The 20,332-nt window shown below is 29.2% G+C and overlaps 1 protein-coding gene across 2 annotated transcripts in view; it reads right to left on the reverse strand.

Annotated features, from left to right (window-relative positions):
* The window catches only part of LOC112686695 (serine protease nudel-like), a 33,748-nt gene extending 14,123 nt beyond the window's left edge, over nt 1–19,625 (reverse strand). Inside the window, exons 1-2 of one of the 2 annotated variants that reach the window (XM_025559104.1) lie at nt 18,324–19,625; nt 3,153–3,200 (exon numbers count right to left, since the gene is read on the reverse strand). In XM_025559104.1, the coding sequence (XP_025414889.1) occupies nt 3,153–3,200; nt 18,324–18,966 (691 nt within the window). In that variant the 5' untranslated portion in view covers nt 18,967–19,625. The remainder of the gene's footprint in view (nt 1–3,152; nt 3,201–18,323) is intronic. The other variant, XM_025559105.1, reaches the window with a different exon arrangement.
* Nucleotides 19,626–20,332: the final 707 nt, after the last annotated feature.

The following is a 20,332-nucleotide window of genomic DNA, read 5'->3' on the forward strand; positions in this document are numbered from 1 at the left end:
ACAATTTTGACGTAAGAGTTAACCTATAAGTCAGTGCCGTATTAAAAATTTGTAGGCCTCTAGGTAATTAAAATTTTGGGCCCTACAAAATTATTTTTTACATACCTACATCTTTAACATTATTATCCAATAATTAAAACAAACAGCTTTAATAATGACCAACTATTATTAATAAAAAAAATCATGTTTGTTAAATTTTTTTATTTGCAAGAACAATTAATTGATTATTATATTATTTCTATTTTTTTCAAAATAATTTTATTATTATTACTGCCTATAACACCTACAACTTAATATATATTATATTTCATAATGACTTTTGTCCCGTAAATTCGTAAATAAAAATATAGTTTTCTGTTTTCTCAGGGCCCTTTAAATGAGTGAGGCCCTAAGGCGGTTGCCTACTCCACCTAATGGGTAATCCGACACTGCTATAAGTACTATTGTTTTTCCAAGTTAAACATTGTTTATAGTGGCCTGTTAGTTATTTATCGTAGTATTGTTCACGTGATCAAATTATTGTAGAAAATTGTTTATTTAAATATTGTCTTAAAAATGAAATGTTTAGAATAAATCAAATCTCTTTTAGCAAGAAATTTTTAAAAATTACATGCATTATAAATTATATTAATTGTTATTTATTTTCTAAATAAGCCAGTATGAGTGGAGATAGTAGTGATAACGAAAGTAGTAGACAGCAGTTACATGATATTGTTTATATACTTTTATAAGTAATTTATAGTATACATGTTCTTTATTTATAAATTTCAATGATTTTTGTAAAGCAAAAATTAATTCAGATACAACAATAAAATTAATTCTAGAATCTTGGACATAATGGATAAATAATTTTCCAAACCACGGCGGAATTAACAAAAAAGCAAATTATGTATATTTATACTATATGTCATTAAAGATATAATAAAATTATATCTAAATAAAATTTAAAAATTTGCTTGATAAGTCGAAAGAAAAACATAAATACTATTTATACTTAAAAAATTAAGGTAAGTTATATTCTATTGTATTATACTTAAGTTATAAAATTATTACCGTATTTTTTAGAGGTACAGATTAAATTATTTAAAGTGTTTGAAATTTGTAAATACTGTTAAATATTATACTTTAAAACTGGGGATAAAAACAATATTAAATTTATAATTTTATTTTTATACCCATCGTTACGACATTTTAATTATGCTCTGCTTGTATTGATAAAGTTGTTTAGAAATATGAACTTCATAACGACAATTGTATATATGTATTTAAATGTGGGTCATACTGTTATATTTGACGAAAAACTAGGGGTTTTTAGGGGTAAACGAATTTAATGGCTTTGCGTGAATAACTTATGAATACCACGACTACCTGTTCAAGGGTTAAATAGCAGGATATAAATAGTCCATCGAAAATTAGTCTATATAACATCTATAAAGGGTTGATTATTGAAAACAGACTAATTATGGATTATGAAAAAATATTTTTGGCTTTATTCAATATTTCATTTTATTCAAACTTTTATTTCTGTGATTTAATATTTAATTTAAAATTTTCTCCGTATAATTTATGAAAATATTTCGCAAATTTGAATAGAAAACTTAATTTTCTTAAAAATTAATAATTGTTGGAATGCTTAATTTTAACAAAATAACTGATTATGTTTTAAAGTATTATAATTTGAAATAACAGTAATAAAATGTAGAAAATATTTAGTTATTTTAAATAGTGGGAATATATATTTTTAGGAAAATATCAAAGTTAATTTTTTTATACACACAACTAGCTTTCTAAATTTATTTTTATATTAAATCATTTTAATATATATGCGGTTAAAAATAAAAAAAATAATGTATGTATTTGAGTTGATAATTATATACAATAAAAATTTAAAAGTAACTAAAACATACAATTTTAAATTTTATATTATGTTTTTTAAACAAACCAAAACTAAAATATTTGAAAACTCTTCAATATTGCTTATCTTATTTTTACTAATTAACCATTTTTTATTTTTAATTCGTAATTTCTAATCTTCGATAGGACAGTATTAGTTATTATTCAACTTTGTTACAGTAAATCTAATAATGTTTTCTCATTCTCTTGCTGAGTTTAAAAACGTAAGAGAAAATTTAAAATGTATTTTATTGAATAATTAATTTTTTATGCTTAAGTAAAATCTCCATAGTATTAATATAATATATTCATTGATAATCTAAAAAAGTATATGGGTAAGAATACCACTATCCTAAATATCCCACTATTTTTACACCTCTAATAAATATTATGAATTGATAAACATTCTCAGAATTATTATTTCATATAAGTTATACTACAGTATAGTTATTTATTGATTTCAGCATAAAAATAGATTATATTTATTATTTATTCTTACGTAAATTTTATTTTTATTATATAAGAATCAACTAATTTAATGATAATCAGTTTGTTAAAAATACATAACATTTTTAAGAAAAACAACGCAAAGAGTTAAATTAATTGTATACTAAATTATTACTGAAACTGTTTCGCGATTAATGCTAAATATTTGTAAATAAATATTTTTTTTTCAATAGGGGAAGTAATATATTTTTTATGTTAAATAATAATACATATAAGTATGTCATAGTATATAAATAAATAATTTTTAAAATACTATACATTTCTGGAGTAATTGAACATCTAGAGTACATTTCTATGTTCGCATAGATTTTATGATTTATAATATATTAGATATTAATTGAAAAGGTAATAGTTGGAATTTAAATGATTGAAGTAATAATGCAAGTTACTCAAAAAGTGCAATGTAATCAAATTAATGAAGGGTTCATAATATTCTGCAAATACAAATTAGAAATTCACTATTCAATTTTTTTTATATTTTTTTTTTTTAAATATGTATAGTCTAAAAAATAAAACATAATTTAAAATACATATATCCGAGTAGTATATAAGTTATAATGGAAAAAATCGACATGCTTTCATTCAGAAAATGTTCTCTCTAAAGAGTGTATAGGCCAGTCTACTAACATTAATAAATTAATTACACATCAGAGCTACATTTTAAAACGTTCATTTCTAGTATATTTAATAAGAATTATGTACAAGGTTTTATGTTAATATCACTAGATAGCCTACACAATCAAACCGATTACCTGCGAGCATATCTTGATTCGGTTTAACGTCGACGTTTTGATAACTACCTAGAAACATTATATAGTACAATTAAAATATCTATATCCTTTAAATATTTTTATATATATTCGCTTGTTCATATTCATATTATTAAGATCAAGTAAATGTTTGGTTTTGTCATTAATTTTGTAAATAAATTGAAAATACATTTTTATTTATATTTATCGAATAATTTTTCGTTTTCATGTCAGGTATTATACTGGTAACTATAATTTAGTAAACTAGGCAAATTTATATAAACTTTAAAATATATATAGATTGATAAAATACTATAAAATGAAATAAAAAATATATTAATAAATAAAATTAAAATAATAAAATACGGCAGAGTAGGTGTTTTGGGTAAATTTTTTTATTTGTTCAGTACTGGACCACGTCCCTACCTATATAGTTGGCAGTAATTAAATATTCTTGCGTGTAAAGTCCTGGTACCAGTGGGTATACCAATAAGTGTGCCATCGTCTGGATTGTTTCACGCTGGCGAGAGGCATCCTTATCATTAAGGTATCCCCATTTTATCATTTTATCCTTAGATATTCCAACTCCTATTTTTAGTCGATTTAATGTCTTCCATACATGCCATTGTAGTTCGTACTCTGTAGGTAAGTGTTTCGCAGATTACTAACCAGCCTCTAATGTCTTTTGTTTTATCTTTCCATGCGTTTATTCTACTCTGAGAGGGATCATTTACTAAGGCACAAGAAACTCTAAGATAACATTTACTTGGTTTTAGTTGAGAGATTGTAGCCATCTTTTTGTAAATAGGATGTCTTATGTCGTTTTTCTGTTTTTTGTCTCACCAAGTTGGAGGAAATTAGTCGTCTGATTGGCGATGAAGCTACGCATGTCAATAAATATACTTTTTCAACAGGTGTGTTTTTTAGGCATCTTGTTACAATACGAAATGCATCATTTAGCATCTACTTTTTTTTTGCATATGTTGATCTTCCCCGTAATTCACATACATATTCCTTGACTGAAAAATCGAGGGACATTGCGGATACACGTAGGGTGTGAGGTCGTGCTTCCCATTTTGAAAGAACACGAAAGAAACTTCTTCATGGTGTACTCGAGGCAACAGTGGACTTATCAATCTATTGGCTAACTCTTTCACATCCAGTCTCATGCTCATGCTTATACTATGCAATCGAATACTTAAAAATAGTTTAAAATTTAGGTGTTAAAAATGGAGAGCAATTAAACTGATTAATTTAAAACTCTTTTTTATTAAAAATTCTAAATATTATAGATATTTAAAATATCTGATATGTAAATTGAAGGGTCCGGTGCAATAACCGGGTCTCTCCATTTTTTTTTTAAATTCAAGTTTTTGTATTTTCTGATTAAGAATAATTTTGTGAACATTTAAGTGCAATAACTGAGTACATCGGTTCATAAGATAATGTTTTATTATGTAATTGGAGATGCCTGGTAAGAGTGTTCAGTGTTCAGAGTATTAACAGGGGATCACCGGTGATACCCGAGTACTGCACCGAGATAAATGCAATACCTTATATAGAGTTATAAAGTTACACTGTTTTGTTTTATTGGTGGTTATATGTTCACCATAAATGTTTATTGATTCAACGTATGGAAAAAAATTAATTTCGGTGCAATAACCTTGTATTTCCATGTTTACTTATTTGTACTTATAAAATAATGTATTAAAGATAATCTAAAATGTAAATATATATACATGTATAGTTAGATCTTCATTTGAAGAATTCAATTATGTTTTTTAATAAGTATACATCCATCAGTTATTAAATTATTTGGTTATTTGCTTCTCCTGAATAATTTAAAAAAGTGGAGATACCTGTTTCTTGCACAGGATCTTTCAATTTTAAATTGATTTTTACAGCAAAAATATAAAAAAAAAAAAAAAAACGAGACGGCGTTTAGATTATGCAATATGGTTACATTACAGTCTTGAGATCTGTTATCTAGTATTTCTTTAAAAACGACAGGAGAAAATGTACTATATTACTGTTTGTAAAACCTAAAATATTTGTAAAGCTACTTAAATAAATTTTAATTAAGACAGTATGACGTTTATTGAATTGAATGAAGTGGATCAAAAATTATTTATATAGGAAATACATAACGTATAAATTATGAAATATACGAAAGATGGATGAATTTTCATTACAGAAAATGTTCAATGAATCTATTAAAACTTACACTAACTCAAAAAGTAAAATTTCAATTTCAATATTCTTTCAATAGAAAGGTATACAATTTTGAACGACAAACTGAACGTTTGAAGTGCCTACCTAAGATCTTAATTTGTTTTGGATGGACACAAAGCTAAGTATGGATGTGTTAAAATTACGTGAACCCGTGGTTAAATGTTAAAACATGACATTTATTTTTGGAGCGATTATAATCGTGTTATAAAATCGATTATAATGATGTTTCCTTTCTGGAAAAAAACAACGGAATTCCTTACGAGTATAATATTTTGAACATTAATATCCAAGAAAGATGTATACCCATTTATGAAAGTACAATTTCTATTAAATTTAACAAAATATTGTTTTGCACAACAATGTATAATTAATTATTTAGTATTTTAGATTTTGTTTAAACATACTAATTTAATTATATTCACTTATATATTATAAAATAGTTTCTAGTCTCTTTTTTTTTTTGCCTGTGTAATAGGAGATCAGTATTCAACTAGAATTAAATAGTGGAATAAATGTCAAATAAAACTGATATTTTTAAGATGTGTAAGTTGTCGTGTATATTTTTTTCGTGTAAGGTATCAATATTGATGTATAAAAAATAAAAAATTACAGTATTTATTAACTTTTTTGTGCTGAAAATATAACCTTTATATTGATGTATTTAATTTGTTTTACACTATTATTTATAAAATGATGAAATATGCATCTGAATAAGAACCCATTCAACTACGAGTATAATTTACTTTTATTAACATATCATTAGACATGACATTTTTAGTAGTAAACAAGCGATTAAATAATTTTAAATAATTCATATATTTCTAAATATAATGTTTTTGTCTTTTAAAATACGTAAATGTTAGGTTTAAATTATAGTCAATGTATAAAAATATTTTTCGAGTAATAAAAACTTGATGATATTCAAAATATTCTGTTTACATGAGATGAAAAAAAGATAAACTATCCTGAAGAACAATCTATAGTGTTTTTGATAGAACTGAAATGAGATTTATATATATATGTGGTAGTTTAATTTTACATATTGATTTTTGTTATTTCATAAAATGTACAAAAAGATAATTTGATAATTTTTTTTTATGAAACGGATTTATAGTTTATCTAGTTTAAAGATATTTATTTGTATTGTGCTTACAAAATATCCGATTTACAACAAGAATAATTTCAAAACGTAGGTTTTCATAGTATGAAAATGATTATTTCGATAAATTGACACGGACACATGGCATACATTTCTGAATTTCTCTATATCTACTTAAATTATTCCGAAAAACATTTTAAGCAACCATAAGATAAAAGGAGTAACTGAAAAGGTTTTATAACTCGTTATACACGTTATAAATAAAAATGTGCATTATTATCTTGCCGAAAAATATGTTTATAATAATTTTGACTTAATGAAGAATATTGTTTTAAGTAAGTACTGAATTTAAGACGATTATTTTATTTTATATAATCTCAAAAAGATTATTTTAAAGTGTTTTAAGAAAGTTGAGCGAGAAAGGATAATGTCCTGAGGTAAGTATTTTTAGGAATTATTTCGAAGTGTATACACTTATATTTTTAAAGTTTGCTAAATGTTCAAAATTAAGAAATTTATTATGGGTATTGTCCTAGTTTACTTATCATATGATCCAAGAGAAGAAGAGAAATTAAATAATGTTAAAAACTATTACTATAACTATTTTAAAACTATTATTATAACTTAACTACCTAGTAAATTTAAAATATTTTAAGACTTTTTAATATTCCATTAATGAATATGATTTTACACCCACAAAAGATTCGACAGTTCAAAAAGTTAATCAATTTTTGAATGTATAAACAGTAGTTTTTTAAGAAATACAATTTATTTGTACCAATTTATAATGGTTATAAATCATATTAACGATTAATTTTAATCAATTATTGTTACATGTGTAATATATTAAATATTTGATTACCATGAACAAAATTGAATGACACGAGCTCATGATAAATAATAAATATAAAATCTGTTGATTGGGAATACCAAATTAAATAACTTAGAATAACCTATAATTTATGATATTGTCAAGATACCTGTCTGTGTAATATTATATGTTAATTTTTATAGGTTATGATTAACTTAAAAAAAATTATCAAACAAATGTAATATCATTTGTAGAATATACTATAATTATGAACAATTGATTTTGAATAGTCAAACATATTACAAGATGTGAGGGATGGAATGGAATTTAGTATATTTTTAACTCGATATTTATAGTTTTATTTTGTTCGTTTAATAAAATTTCTTAAGTACATTCAAGAGTGTTTTCTCATTCTTCTTTTGAGTTTATGAACGTGATAGAAGATGTAAAAACCTTTGATTTCTTCAAACATAGTAAAATAGTACTTACATTTATAAGATGCCCAAAATTTGTTGAAATAAAGTAACTTGATAAAAAAAAATACTGTATGATTTGTTTCCACAAATAAGCTAGTATAGCTATATTATTTGTTAACATTTGAAAGTAAGGATGTCACCTTTTCGAGAAAAAAATTCAAAGTGAATGTATTTTTGTATTTTTGAAAATTATTCTACGTGAATTTTCATTTTCAACGAATAAAATATTTTTAGTTCAAATTTATTTTCGGAAAAAATGTATCAAAGTATACTTACCACAATTAACATAATATAATTTAAATTAGAAAGTAACATTAAATAATATTTTAATAATAATAATAATAACGACAATTCCTTGCAAAAAACGAAGTTCACTGAATACTACGTTTATCGTTGTTTATTGACTTTATTTTTATTTATTTTATAATTGTTTGATGTTTTAATAATGAATGTTTACATAAAAATTAATCATTATTATTGCTTTTAATATTATTTTCTTTTTTAAAAACATAAATAAAAGTATTGAAATTGATAATTGTAAAAGAATAATAATAAATGGCCAATAATCTAAACTTTTGCTGCACGTGAATCACATACATTGTATATTCCGTAAAACTGCAGATTTCAAGACAACGAAGCGTTTTCATGGAGAAGGCTTTATTCGTATACATATATAGGTAATATAATGGTGCGAGGTTAACGATTTTCCACAAACTTTCGAGAGTTTAAATATTGTACGTGTGTTTTTACGCGTGTAATGACGGTCGGATACGTAATTACGAAATTTATTAGGTTTCGTTCAGGATTCTATTTTGGGCACACGACACCAAAGGCATTATTACTACACATTATATACACTTTTTGTGCAGTGGTGTTTCGTCGTCATCGTAATTTTCGTACAACACTGTGCGCGGTGGTAGCAGCGTTCCGTCTGAAGGAACGCAATCATAAATCGTACAAGTTTTATTGTGTTATTTTCGCCGGAAAATGGTAAAAACCACAAACGACAGGACCAGAAAGAAAAGGTGATGATGAGAGATGGGGGGGAGGGGTGAAATAATAATAAAAAAAAAAAAAAAAATCGAAACGAACCAAGGATAGGATTGCAAGAAATTATTTCCGGTCGCGTAATTTTCCCTCGCACCCGTTCGCTTTCCGTACGCTTTTGGCCATCGGCGACGGACGACATTCGGTTCGTGACCGCCCGCGGTCGGCAGCGTCTCTCCTCCGGTGGTCGGTTTCACCGTATCCAGACGGTGTCCGTCGGTATTCTCGTTCCGACCGCGCGCGGCAACGCAACACAACCGCTGCGGGTGCGCGCATGCGCGTGTATTCGTATGTGTTCGTGTGCATGATTCCGCGTTCGTATGCGTGTGCTTACGGCGGCGCGAGAGGCACACGGCCGCCGCCACCCACGACCGTCGTCGCTGCGCCGGCAACGAAGCGAAACAAGTATTTGCCGCGCGCGCCGAAGTCTACCCTCTCTGGCTCTCTCTCGCCCATCTCCCCCCATCCCCCCGTAACTATCGATCCCCGGCACTCTCGAATAGTCGTTTTGTATATTTGCAAACCGCCGCCGCCGCCGCCACCGCCACTCGGATAAATGCCCGTGGTAAAGAACACCGACCGAACAGATCGAGACACGTATGTACGCGACTTGCGTACGCAACAGAAACAGCGGCCGCGGCGACGACGACACTAGGCGTTGTTCGGTCGTCCGGCGGGAACGCGAGCACTCTGGTGTAGCGGGTTGGGGTGGGCAGGGACAGGCGGTCGACATCAACCGACGGATTGTCTTCGGGCGAATTTTTTTTTATTATTTTTTTCTTGCCCCCCCCCCCCCCCCCCCACCAAAATCTACCCCGCGATCGCCCGTTTGTAATGAGTGTCCATATAAATTACACACACGGTTCGTAAATAAAAGTTTTGACAATCACCGCTCCGTTATAATAACATCCCTCGTCAGTGCATACGTACACGGTTGACCTCGATTCGCTTTGATTGGATTTCCATTACGTAACTCCCCGCCGATCCTTTCCACTTATTATTATTATTATTATTATCATCATCGTTTGTAATTATTTTTGCGAGCTTAAATTTTTTTTTCCGCCGCCACCGCATCCGCGGTCGTCATCGTCGTCGTTATTATCGCCGATAATATCGTTATCGTTTCTATCATTTCTCATTTGTTGCCAGTATTTGTTCAATTGATTTTTTTTTCTTCCGCGTTTCGATGAATAATTAAACACGATTAGTGGTTACACGCTAGCACGGTAAATATTCTAGTTGGCTTTGGAGTGTGGCGTGGCGTAGCGGCCACGTTAATGTCAGTGTGTGCGTGAGTGGCATCGCCCGGACCAGAGCAACAAGTGCGAGAAAACCGTTACACGCAGTCGGAACACTGTTATAATATTATAACTAAACTTACGTGGAAAGTCGAAATATTTATTTCTTTTCCCATACGTGTTTTAAATTTATTACGGACAGTTGTTATTTCAACTGTAACACTTGAACAATAATTTAATAATATGTACACCACACGGCGAATAAATGTTTTGATAAACAGTGTACGAAGCGAAATGCTGTTTTGTTTTAAATGCTCCATACGATAAGTTAATATTATTGCGGTAGGGTAATGACAACATTATATTTTTTTAATTTAGAATTTCATACTCAAACGGGTCAGATGTATTTTATATAACTGTTTCGTAATGATTTATAGGTAACGAACTTTCTGGAATGTGGAAATATATCGTGTGTATTTACAGTTAAATAATTAATTGACGCAGATATTATTATATTTTAACATTACGTTGGTCTTGAATTATAGATTGATTTTTTTTTTTTTTTTTATATTTTTTTTATGAATGTCAGATTATTTGAAAAATTATAGTCAAATACTGTTTTATGTTTTTTGCACACAAAGTATAATTATGAAATCGATAAATTATTACACCAAAAGATTTCTATCGTGTTCGTGTTAATATTTAATTTAATTATTGATTATATTATAACCGTTTGATTATGAAGGTGAAGTATAGATTTCATTTTTGTGAAAAATTTAATTAATAATCAAGTTAATAAAAGGTATTTCCTTACAAACGGTTGAACCTTGCAATATGTATGTTTAGGACTGACGAATTAAATTAAAATAAATATCCAATTAATAAAAGAAACAAATAAAAGTTTACCTAAATACCTGCGCCTGTTAAAATAGTATTATATAGGAATAAAACGTATTTATTGAATATATTGATATTCAATGTAATAAAAAATGAATATCACTAAAAATAAATTAACATCCTCGTTTACGAATAACACTATAGTTTATGTTCACTAAATATCTGTACTATACTATAGCATTATATATACATATATTATATATATATTAGGTATTAATAAAAAAAGGTCGTAATTTACTTATTTGATCAATAACTGTTTAGTACAGACGTCTTATGGATCTCGTTCAAAAGTGTATTTCACAACCTATTTATTGGTCATTCTTTTATTATCGATTCATATCGATGATAAATTGAAAACAAAATTACCTTAGATAATAAATATTTTATCAATGATGATGATGATTATTAACTCAACCGAATTGATATAGAGAAATAATGTTGTTATAATAAGTACTTTCTGGTCATTTCATTAATAAATCCAACATCAAGATTATATTGTATCAATATACTTATAGTTTATAATTATATTCATTTGTTTTGTATTTTATTAGAAATTATGAATATACAAAACTTATTAATTTCATTTTAAAGCGTAACACGCGTAACATCAATTATATTAACACATTAAAGTACATTCACACGTAATAAAATGCAAATGGTATGTTAGTTAAATTATTTATCAAGTGGTAAATAATATTTCCGAAAATTATATGATTAAGATTAAAATAATATATTAGGAATACATGCATATATTTATATTTTGATGAACAACAATGAAATGTAAAAAAAAAAAAAAAATCGTGACCTAATATTTTATGTTTATATTATTATTTTAAGAGTATATTACATTTCTTGGAAAACGTTACATACATAAATATGAGTCATATTCGAAATATGAGTCAGTTACTATAACGTGCATATAGCATGTTGTAGTAGTGAAACTTACCATTTTACACGAAAACACAATTTAATCAAATTTTTTTGAATTAGAAAAGAGGATTAAATGCAGAGGACAATGCACATATGTACTTGCACCTATAATAAAGTATAATGAATTTAAAAGATGAATGCATTTATTTTTAAAGCTTATTAATATGCTATATCTATACATTTTCATGAAATATATAGGTCTATAGATATATTTAAATATATAAAGGATAAGTGAATTTAAATGATTTAAAATATATACAAATGAACAGTTTTAACAATTTATTTCTTGTGAATTTAATAAAAATAACCAAACTACGATAAAACGTGGTTAATAAAATGCAAATTAATAACTGCCTAGTTTCAGGGTGCCAAATTTAATCGTAATTTTTCAATTCTGTCAAATGTGAATTTCTCTGAGTATTATTAATATAAAACTATTTTCGAACTTCAATAATGATATTTATAAAAAATCAAATATTAATGAATTACTAATATGTATTTTTTAGTTTTTCTGATATTTATGTATAAGAATAATTTAATAATTTGTAAGTAAGTAAATATGGCTACAATATTATTTATTGATAAAAGGTACGAATATGCAAATATTTGAAACTAAAGAAATATGTTATATATATGTTACGGGTAATGTTAAAATTTTGATAATGTCGAAATTATCCGGCTAATGTCAACATTATCCATCTGTTGTGGCTATTGTGTAATTTTTCTTGTATAAACAGGAATTATTAAAATTATCCGGATAATGTTAACCTTAACCAGTCAATATTGGATAATGTTAAAAGTTGTATATTAAATAGACTATAGAGTTTTTATTAGCATTCTATACAATAACAAAGCGTCGGACTTCCAGAGTATCGCTTAGTTAATATCAATGCGCGTCATTTGGTCGAGTGACCATGGACGATAAATAAATTACCGTAGTTTTATTTTATAATTCCTAAATTATTATAATTATTATTAATTGAATTATAAATAAATCAATTGAAAATTCTCATAATATATTATTTTACTTATAATTATTATCTATTTACTTTTTATTTTATTGTTCCAATGACACTATGAGTACTCAGTTGAGATATTTTCGTCACTTCCTTCAAATCATTTTTTATATATTCTCTACATTTTAATTTAGATACGTCAGGCACATGATTATACTCAACATATTTAATAATTGTATCATTTCTTGTAAGAACGCGACCGTGACAAGTAAATTGTTTATAATCATTACATTTCCATATAATATTTTCGTCGCCATCTTTTTCTTTTCGGTGCACATAATTATTGTAAATTAATAATTTTTATTATTTTGACTTAAAATATAATTTAGCGACATTATTAACATTTTAACAGAACACACCGTACGCTGCCGTAGCATATGGTTAACACGTACAAATCGTATGAATACGTTTACATTTTTAATTTATAATATAAAATGAAATTCAATAATGTATCATTATTAGTTTAGATTATTAAAAATAAAAAATAAATTCATATTAATAATATTATGTATTTTATGATAATTACTAATTTATTGTATGTTAAATATATTTAATATTTTTAATGATTTACAATAATTTTATCTCATGTACGTTAAATTTCTATGGTGTTAAGTAGAGTTGCCATACGTCCCGGTTTTACCGGGACACTACCGGTTTTTAACCAAGTGTCCTGGTGCCCCGAGAAAGTGTTTCGGGACACAGTGATTTGTCTCTGTTTCAACATTTTACTCGATAAAATACGAAGGAAATTGAAAACAAAAGAAAGGATCGGTTTCTCACGGTGGAAATTGAATATCTCGTAACAAAACTTGAGGACGAGGGAATTATCAATAGAGCTAATTTTGAAAGTTAATGTGATGAATTTTATGTACTTTGTTACAACTATTTAAAAAAAAAATGGAACAATTCGAATTAATATGTAACTAATTTAAAATCAATGTTATGGACAACATTAGCCCCAAAGACAATAGTAAATTGGAAAAATGTCAAAAATCAGTAATCTTTATAAAAGCTATAATGTCAAAAAATCTTAATTTTGATGAATAAATGTTTTTCGAACAATTCAAAATGTTTGAAAAAATGTATCAACAAAATGACGAGCGGTATTGTTAAAAAATAGAAAATAAATGGATGTATATTTTCAAAATATTCACTGATAACAATTATGCATTTTCTGAGCTATTAAAAGTTGTTGAATTTATTTTGTTTTGTCGGGTTCAAATGTACTGATGAACAGCACATGGATAAATTTAAGATAATAATTAGATATAAAAACCGTATATTATAAAAACGTGCTTCAATAATACATCTTATGAAAAATTCCACGACCAAAGTTTGGGAAACAAGTCTTTATTAAAACAAGTTTATGGATCAGTCAAATATGTAGCAAAATCAACAGAAGAAACACTGCACCCCAAAAGATCCGAATAGAAGACTAAGAATATAAATTATTATTATTATTATTATTATATTGCTTCTATACATAATTAATTTAAAAGAAATATATATGTATATATATATTTTTTTCATATGGCGGTATATATATATATAATATTTATCCATTCAAAAAGTCCCGGGTTCTGAAAAATATAATCTGGTAACTCTAGTGTTAAGACATTATCTAAAAGTTCTTGTCTAATGTCATATTATCCGGTTAATGTTAACATTAGCCAACATTCATGGCGGGTAATGATAACATGTCGACTTTAGCCGGATAATGTCAACATTATCCAAATTTCAACATTACCCGTAACATATATATTTATTAAATCTAAAATGTATTTAAATAAAAAGAAGCTTATACTATTCGAGTTCCTCAACATTTTAAAAATAAATAATATTTAGCTGAATTTAAAATTTTTATGAGATTTATAGATGTATTAAAAATTTGGAATAACAAAAATATTTTTACGGGAACTTATAATTTATATTCATATTGTTCCGTCAAAATTATTTATCATTTTTCAAATTTATATTAATAACACTAAAGACTAAAATTCATTTTAATGATTTATTTGAGATTCAGATTTCAGAATATATCCTCACCGAAGATTAAAACAATAAAAAAATATCAAACTTAGGTCTAGGTAATTTATTGTTATTTTTTTTGACTATTAATTTCGATAGATATGTTCACCGATATAAATTTAAAAAAATGTAAATAGTTTCTAAAATGTTCAAAAAGTATATATAAAATAAATAACAAGTTATAGTTCTTGCCGTTGTATACGTTTTCACCTATCAGTTATATTTATTGATATTGTTAGGAAGTTTTTAGTATTGGTTTTTGTGGACAGTTTTCATGTCAATAGTATATTTTAGTTGTTTGTTGCATGATTTTAAACTTTTTCCGTCGTTAATGAGATATTTTTCACATATATCTTACATTTATATGTATACAAAATAAAATTAAAATAGAAGTAAATTATTGTAGCGAATTATTTTAATGCAAAAGTATGTATCAGACCAATCTTAAGACAAACTAAAATTATTTTTAATTCTAAGTGTTTATGAAATAATATTAAGTACATACTATAACTAAGAAAAAATAAATAAATAATAGCTTATTAAATTTTTTAGTACATGGTATAAAATAAATTTGTTTTGCAATTTGGTTATCAAAAAGTTTAAGTTTTTAATTTTTAAGTATAAATATTTTATTTAAAAATTCATTGCTAATATTGAAAAAATGATCACGCCATGAAGATAGTTAAATTTAAAATATTTTTCTATTTTATTTTATTTTCATTTTTACTCTAAGCTAATATCCAGATGTATAACTATTTAATCCAAACCCTTTAAAATAAAATATATTATGTTTATATAACCCAATAATGGAACGTCTGATGAGTATACTATCTCATTATAGACAACCTGTTCGATAGGTAATCCATTTTGTAATTTTTTTTTCAAATAAAAATTGTTCTCTACCTAACACGAAATAAAAATATACCGAGAAAAAAATAATAGAAATATTTATATATTATAAATTATTTTATACTATTATATTTACAAATCTATCCTTTAGTAATTATTTTATTTACCCAATGTTAATATGTGGGGGCTATCGTATTTGAGATTACAATTTACTTAGTAAAATATCTAAGTTTTTCAACTTTTTTTAATTAATATTTGTTAACAAAAATGTTTTAATATTTTACATTTTAATGAATTTTATGATTAATTTAATATGTAAATTTCTATAGTAATTCTGTCATATAAAATATAATAAAAATACAAAAATATTCCCAAAATTTAATGTTGATAAATGTGGTGTCAATTTCTAATTTATAATATAGATATACTTAAAAATATTCAAAAGAGCTAGTTTTTTTTTTTTTTTGTTTCAAAATTAAGTTAAGCCACGTACACATTTTTTCTAAAAATCAACTCAAGACAATTTATTTAAATTGTTTTTAAACATTATCAACCAAACTTTAAAATTTAATATTCGGTTAATAATTTTTTATAATTAGGTTTTCTATACATTTTTTTTCAGTCCAATAAATTTGAAAAGGTATATAGTATTTCATTTTAATGTTTTCATTTTACAGTAAATGAAAATTATACACAATTTTGACATAACACATTTAAATAAATTTTGATTATTTTTTATCAAATTCGTTCACAGTTCCTAATTTTTAAAATATAATTGACCATGGGATTGATATTTTATCTTCCTACATTTTCATTTTAGTACATCATTTTTAACATGCTTGATACATTAAAAATAAACAATAAATAAAAAACCAAAGTTTTTAGTTAACTTTTTATGAATGTTTAGCATTTAAATTATAACTGATTTATAACTGACGATCAATATTTCTTCCAAAAGTACGAGTATACACAAATTAATAATTTATTTAAACATTTGTAATGCAATTTATATATAAATCATGAATAACGTGTCAAAACATGTATTTTCTGTGAGTACAGTAATAAAACACAAATAATTAGCAATCGAGTATAAAAAGGCCACTTAATATGTTTTAAATGAATGTTATGTAATAAATATTATGCAATGCTGTATCATGCAATAGTGGGTGAATAAATCGAAAACATTTATAATTGTAATGCTCTAGTATGTACCTATTGTAAAATAATTAAGACATTATGAAGAGTACTTCGATTTTTGAGGTATTGAATTTATTTCTCAGAATTTCTTTTTTTTTAAATCGTTGTATAAATTTTTATTAGTTGCTGTGAATTTTATTAATTTTTTTTATTGAAGTTTCAGTCATAAACTAAATGATAGTGGTTATAACGGCATTATTTTTTGTAATTGGTTTTAACTATTACGTGCGCAAAACTGCAACAGGTATAAAGGAAAACGTACGTTTTCTTTATTGTAACATTTTTAATACGAAATAAAAGCTAATTCAGTTTAATCAAATAAAAATGAAAATCGTCACGGAAAAATTAAAGAAATTAATATGTACAATATAAAAAAGTATGGACGTATACTTATAAAAATGTATTGTTATTTATGTCAATACGAGTGGAATGTGGACTAGTAAAAATGTGAATGACATAATGAATTTATGATTATTTCGTTGGACGAATTACAATAATGTAATTAAGAACTATTATCAATCAAAACGAAAAACGTCGGTATAGATTATTAGTTCACTCGTATTATTTCAAACAAATTTAGGTAATTTGTTTTTTTCCGTATGAGAATATTTGTTTCGGCTAACTATAGTACATCATGGTAGACAAACTAGCAGTTATCGAAAATGTCTATCAATTATTTGTTCGTGAACTATATCGGACGATCAGAGTAATAATAATAATTATATGTGAAAGAGCATAATGAATAGCGAGTGTGCATCGAACAGGTCACGTCTGGACTTGAAATCTAATTTCATTAAAAAAAAAAAAAAACGTTACTACTATACTCAGGGTTCGTAAATCATCATGAGGAGTAAAAAACTTCAAAAACGCGTCGTGGGCAGGATGTATTTACGGTGTAAAAAGCGAGTGATTGCCGATGCAGTCAGATTATGCAAACGTCACTATCTACGTAATGACGTTTACGTTACTTCACGTAATACAACTGTAAAAATGTAATGATTTCGTAAAATATAATATACAATTGTAATAAATTGACGAACGAACAAATGTATTCATAAATAACGGTGCTGGAGGACACGTGCGGTCTCTCGTGAACAGTTTTGTATGCACGGTGTATCATCGTGCAGCGTCAACGCGAAATTTAAAATTCGAGAAACGCGTTACGTGTTCGACGGGCGTAAAAATAAATAAATAAATACATATATATATATTTATGAATAGAAGGAAATTCGTTTACGGGTGAGAAATTGTATTTCACGTCGGACGTGATAGTCGAGCTCACGGGAAACGCTTACGGAGTGTACGCCGGGAACGTAATAATTATATAATGTGTACGACCTATGCGACGACTCACCGATGATGGGCACTTCGAACGGGCTGATCGGAGGGACGTCATCGTTGTACCTGTTGTACGGTGGTGGCGGTGGTGGCGGCGGCTGTTGCTGCGGATGGTGCTGCTGGTGCGGTGGCACGAGCGGCGGCTGCGGCGCGTACATGGGCCGGGGGTTATAGATGACCGGCAACATCCTGTCCCTGGGATCGGTGATCAGCGGTGGATCGTAATAGTCTATGGTGTCCAGACTGCTATCCACCGCTCCGTATCCTCCACCGCCACCGTCGCCTTCGCCGCCGCCGTCATCGTAATTGTAGTCGAAGTTGCCGTTGTGATCCAAATCGTTGTCCCTGTCGCTGCCCCCGACACTACCTCCGTCAGCGCCTGCTCTTCCACCGCCTCCTCCTCCACCTCCTCCACCTCCTCCGCCGTGTTGGCGTTTGTCCACGTGTCGTTTCGTCACGACTGTCCGCTTGCCGCTGCCGCTGCAACCGAACGCCGCGGCCGTCAGCAAGCACTTCCTAGAGTCCTTGTATTGGTGACTCTCCAGGTTGTGGCCGCCGGACCGATCGCACCGTACTGGTGCCGGGTATACAGCGAACAGCGCCACGACGCCCAGCGCCAACAGACCACCGCCCAGCTGTAGTCGTCGTTTCAACAGCATATCGTGATGGTGACGAAGACGATCGCGGCCCCGCCGACGCGGACCGGGGACCACAGAGGCGACCGCGAGCAGACGCCGCGCGGTGGCTGCGGTCGACACGGCTGTCTCGCGACCGTGCAATACGAAAACGTCGGAGACTTGTGGCCGGAGCGTGCGGCGAAGCACGACGGTTACGGGTCCCGCGGGATTGACGACTGCTGGCTACCTATGTCGCGGCCGCCGCTACCCTCGACGTTGCCGCCACCGCCGCCGCCACCGCCACTGCCGCCGTGTGGTGGTGGTTTCGCGGTTGTTGCCAGGGGCGCACGATCACTCGGTACCGTGGTCCGATGTCGACGGGCAGCGTAGTTCGAACGTTCTGACCGTGCGTGATCGCGTCCGTGGTGCGTTCGGTCACTTCGCGTTTGGCCTGCGGCGTTTGTCGAAAACGGACGCGAGCCGGTCTGAACGGTGACCGAGAAGAGATTGACGTACAAAGAGGCAGAGTGACAGAGAGAGAGAGAGAGAGAGAGTGAGAGCACGCGAGGAGAAAACGGCGGAAAAAATGAAATTTACGTACGTGACGACCGGTGATTTCAACAGATGTCCTCCGGAGCGCTCGCGGTCGTTGGCATGACGCGTCCGCCGGCGTGTTTGGAATGTGTCAGACTGAAGGGACTCTGTGCGTGCGTTACCCCGTGTTGCCGGCAGGCCGCTGGCCTACACACCCACACACCCTACTCGTATGCGACATCCCTTAAAATTGCCCGGCTCTGATGTGCGCGCGCAACGCACGGGGGGTGAGGAAATGGGTCATCTGTGTGGGAAATATGTATATACATACACTTATTTTCTTTTCTCTTTTTCACTCATTCCCTCCTTCCTTCCTCGCACCACCATCTCTCGCTCTTTTCCTTACACGCCTCTTTTGTACCCCTTGTCTTTCTATCCTCTTTCATCGACACACCCCCGTCGCGCTCTTTCTCTCTCGGACCGTTGTTTCGTTCCCTAGTCACGGATACGCTGATGCAGCGGATAGTTGGGACGGGTGACAAACTCTACATTAGGCCCGACGAGTAAAGTCAGTGGGTGTAACGTGACAACACTTTTAATCACCGGGGTTAATTAAAGTTAATTAACAAACTATAGTTAATTGGATTTATATCGAATGGACTGTCTCCAAATTCACATAACTTCCAAAACGTCTTTACATATCCGTATATGGAAAACACCAAAATTAATTTTATGTCTTATTAATTTTTTATTTAATATTCTGTAATTATTATTTTTTATTGCTTTGGACATAAATATGGTGCAACAACATTGATATCAACTTATAAATAATAAATACGTTAAAGTCAGCAATAAGTATACTTATAAGTATATT

This window comes from Sipha flava, unplaced genomic scaffold, assembly GCF_003268045.1.
Source record: "Sipha flava isolate LNK unplaced genomic scaffold, YSA_version1 323_pilon_pilon, whole genome shotgun sequence".
Taxonomy (NCBI): Eukaryota; Metazoa; Arthropoda; class Insecta; order Hemiptera; family Aphididae; genus Sipha; species Sipha flava.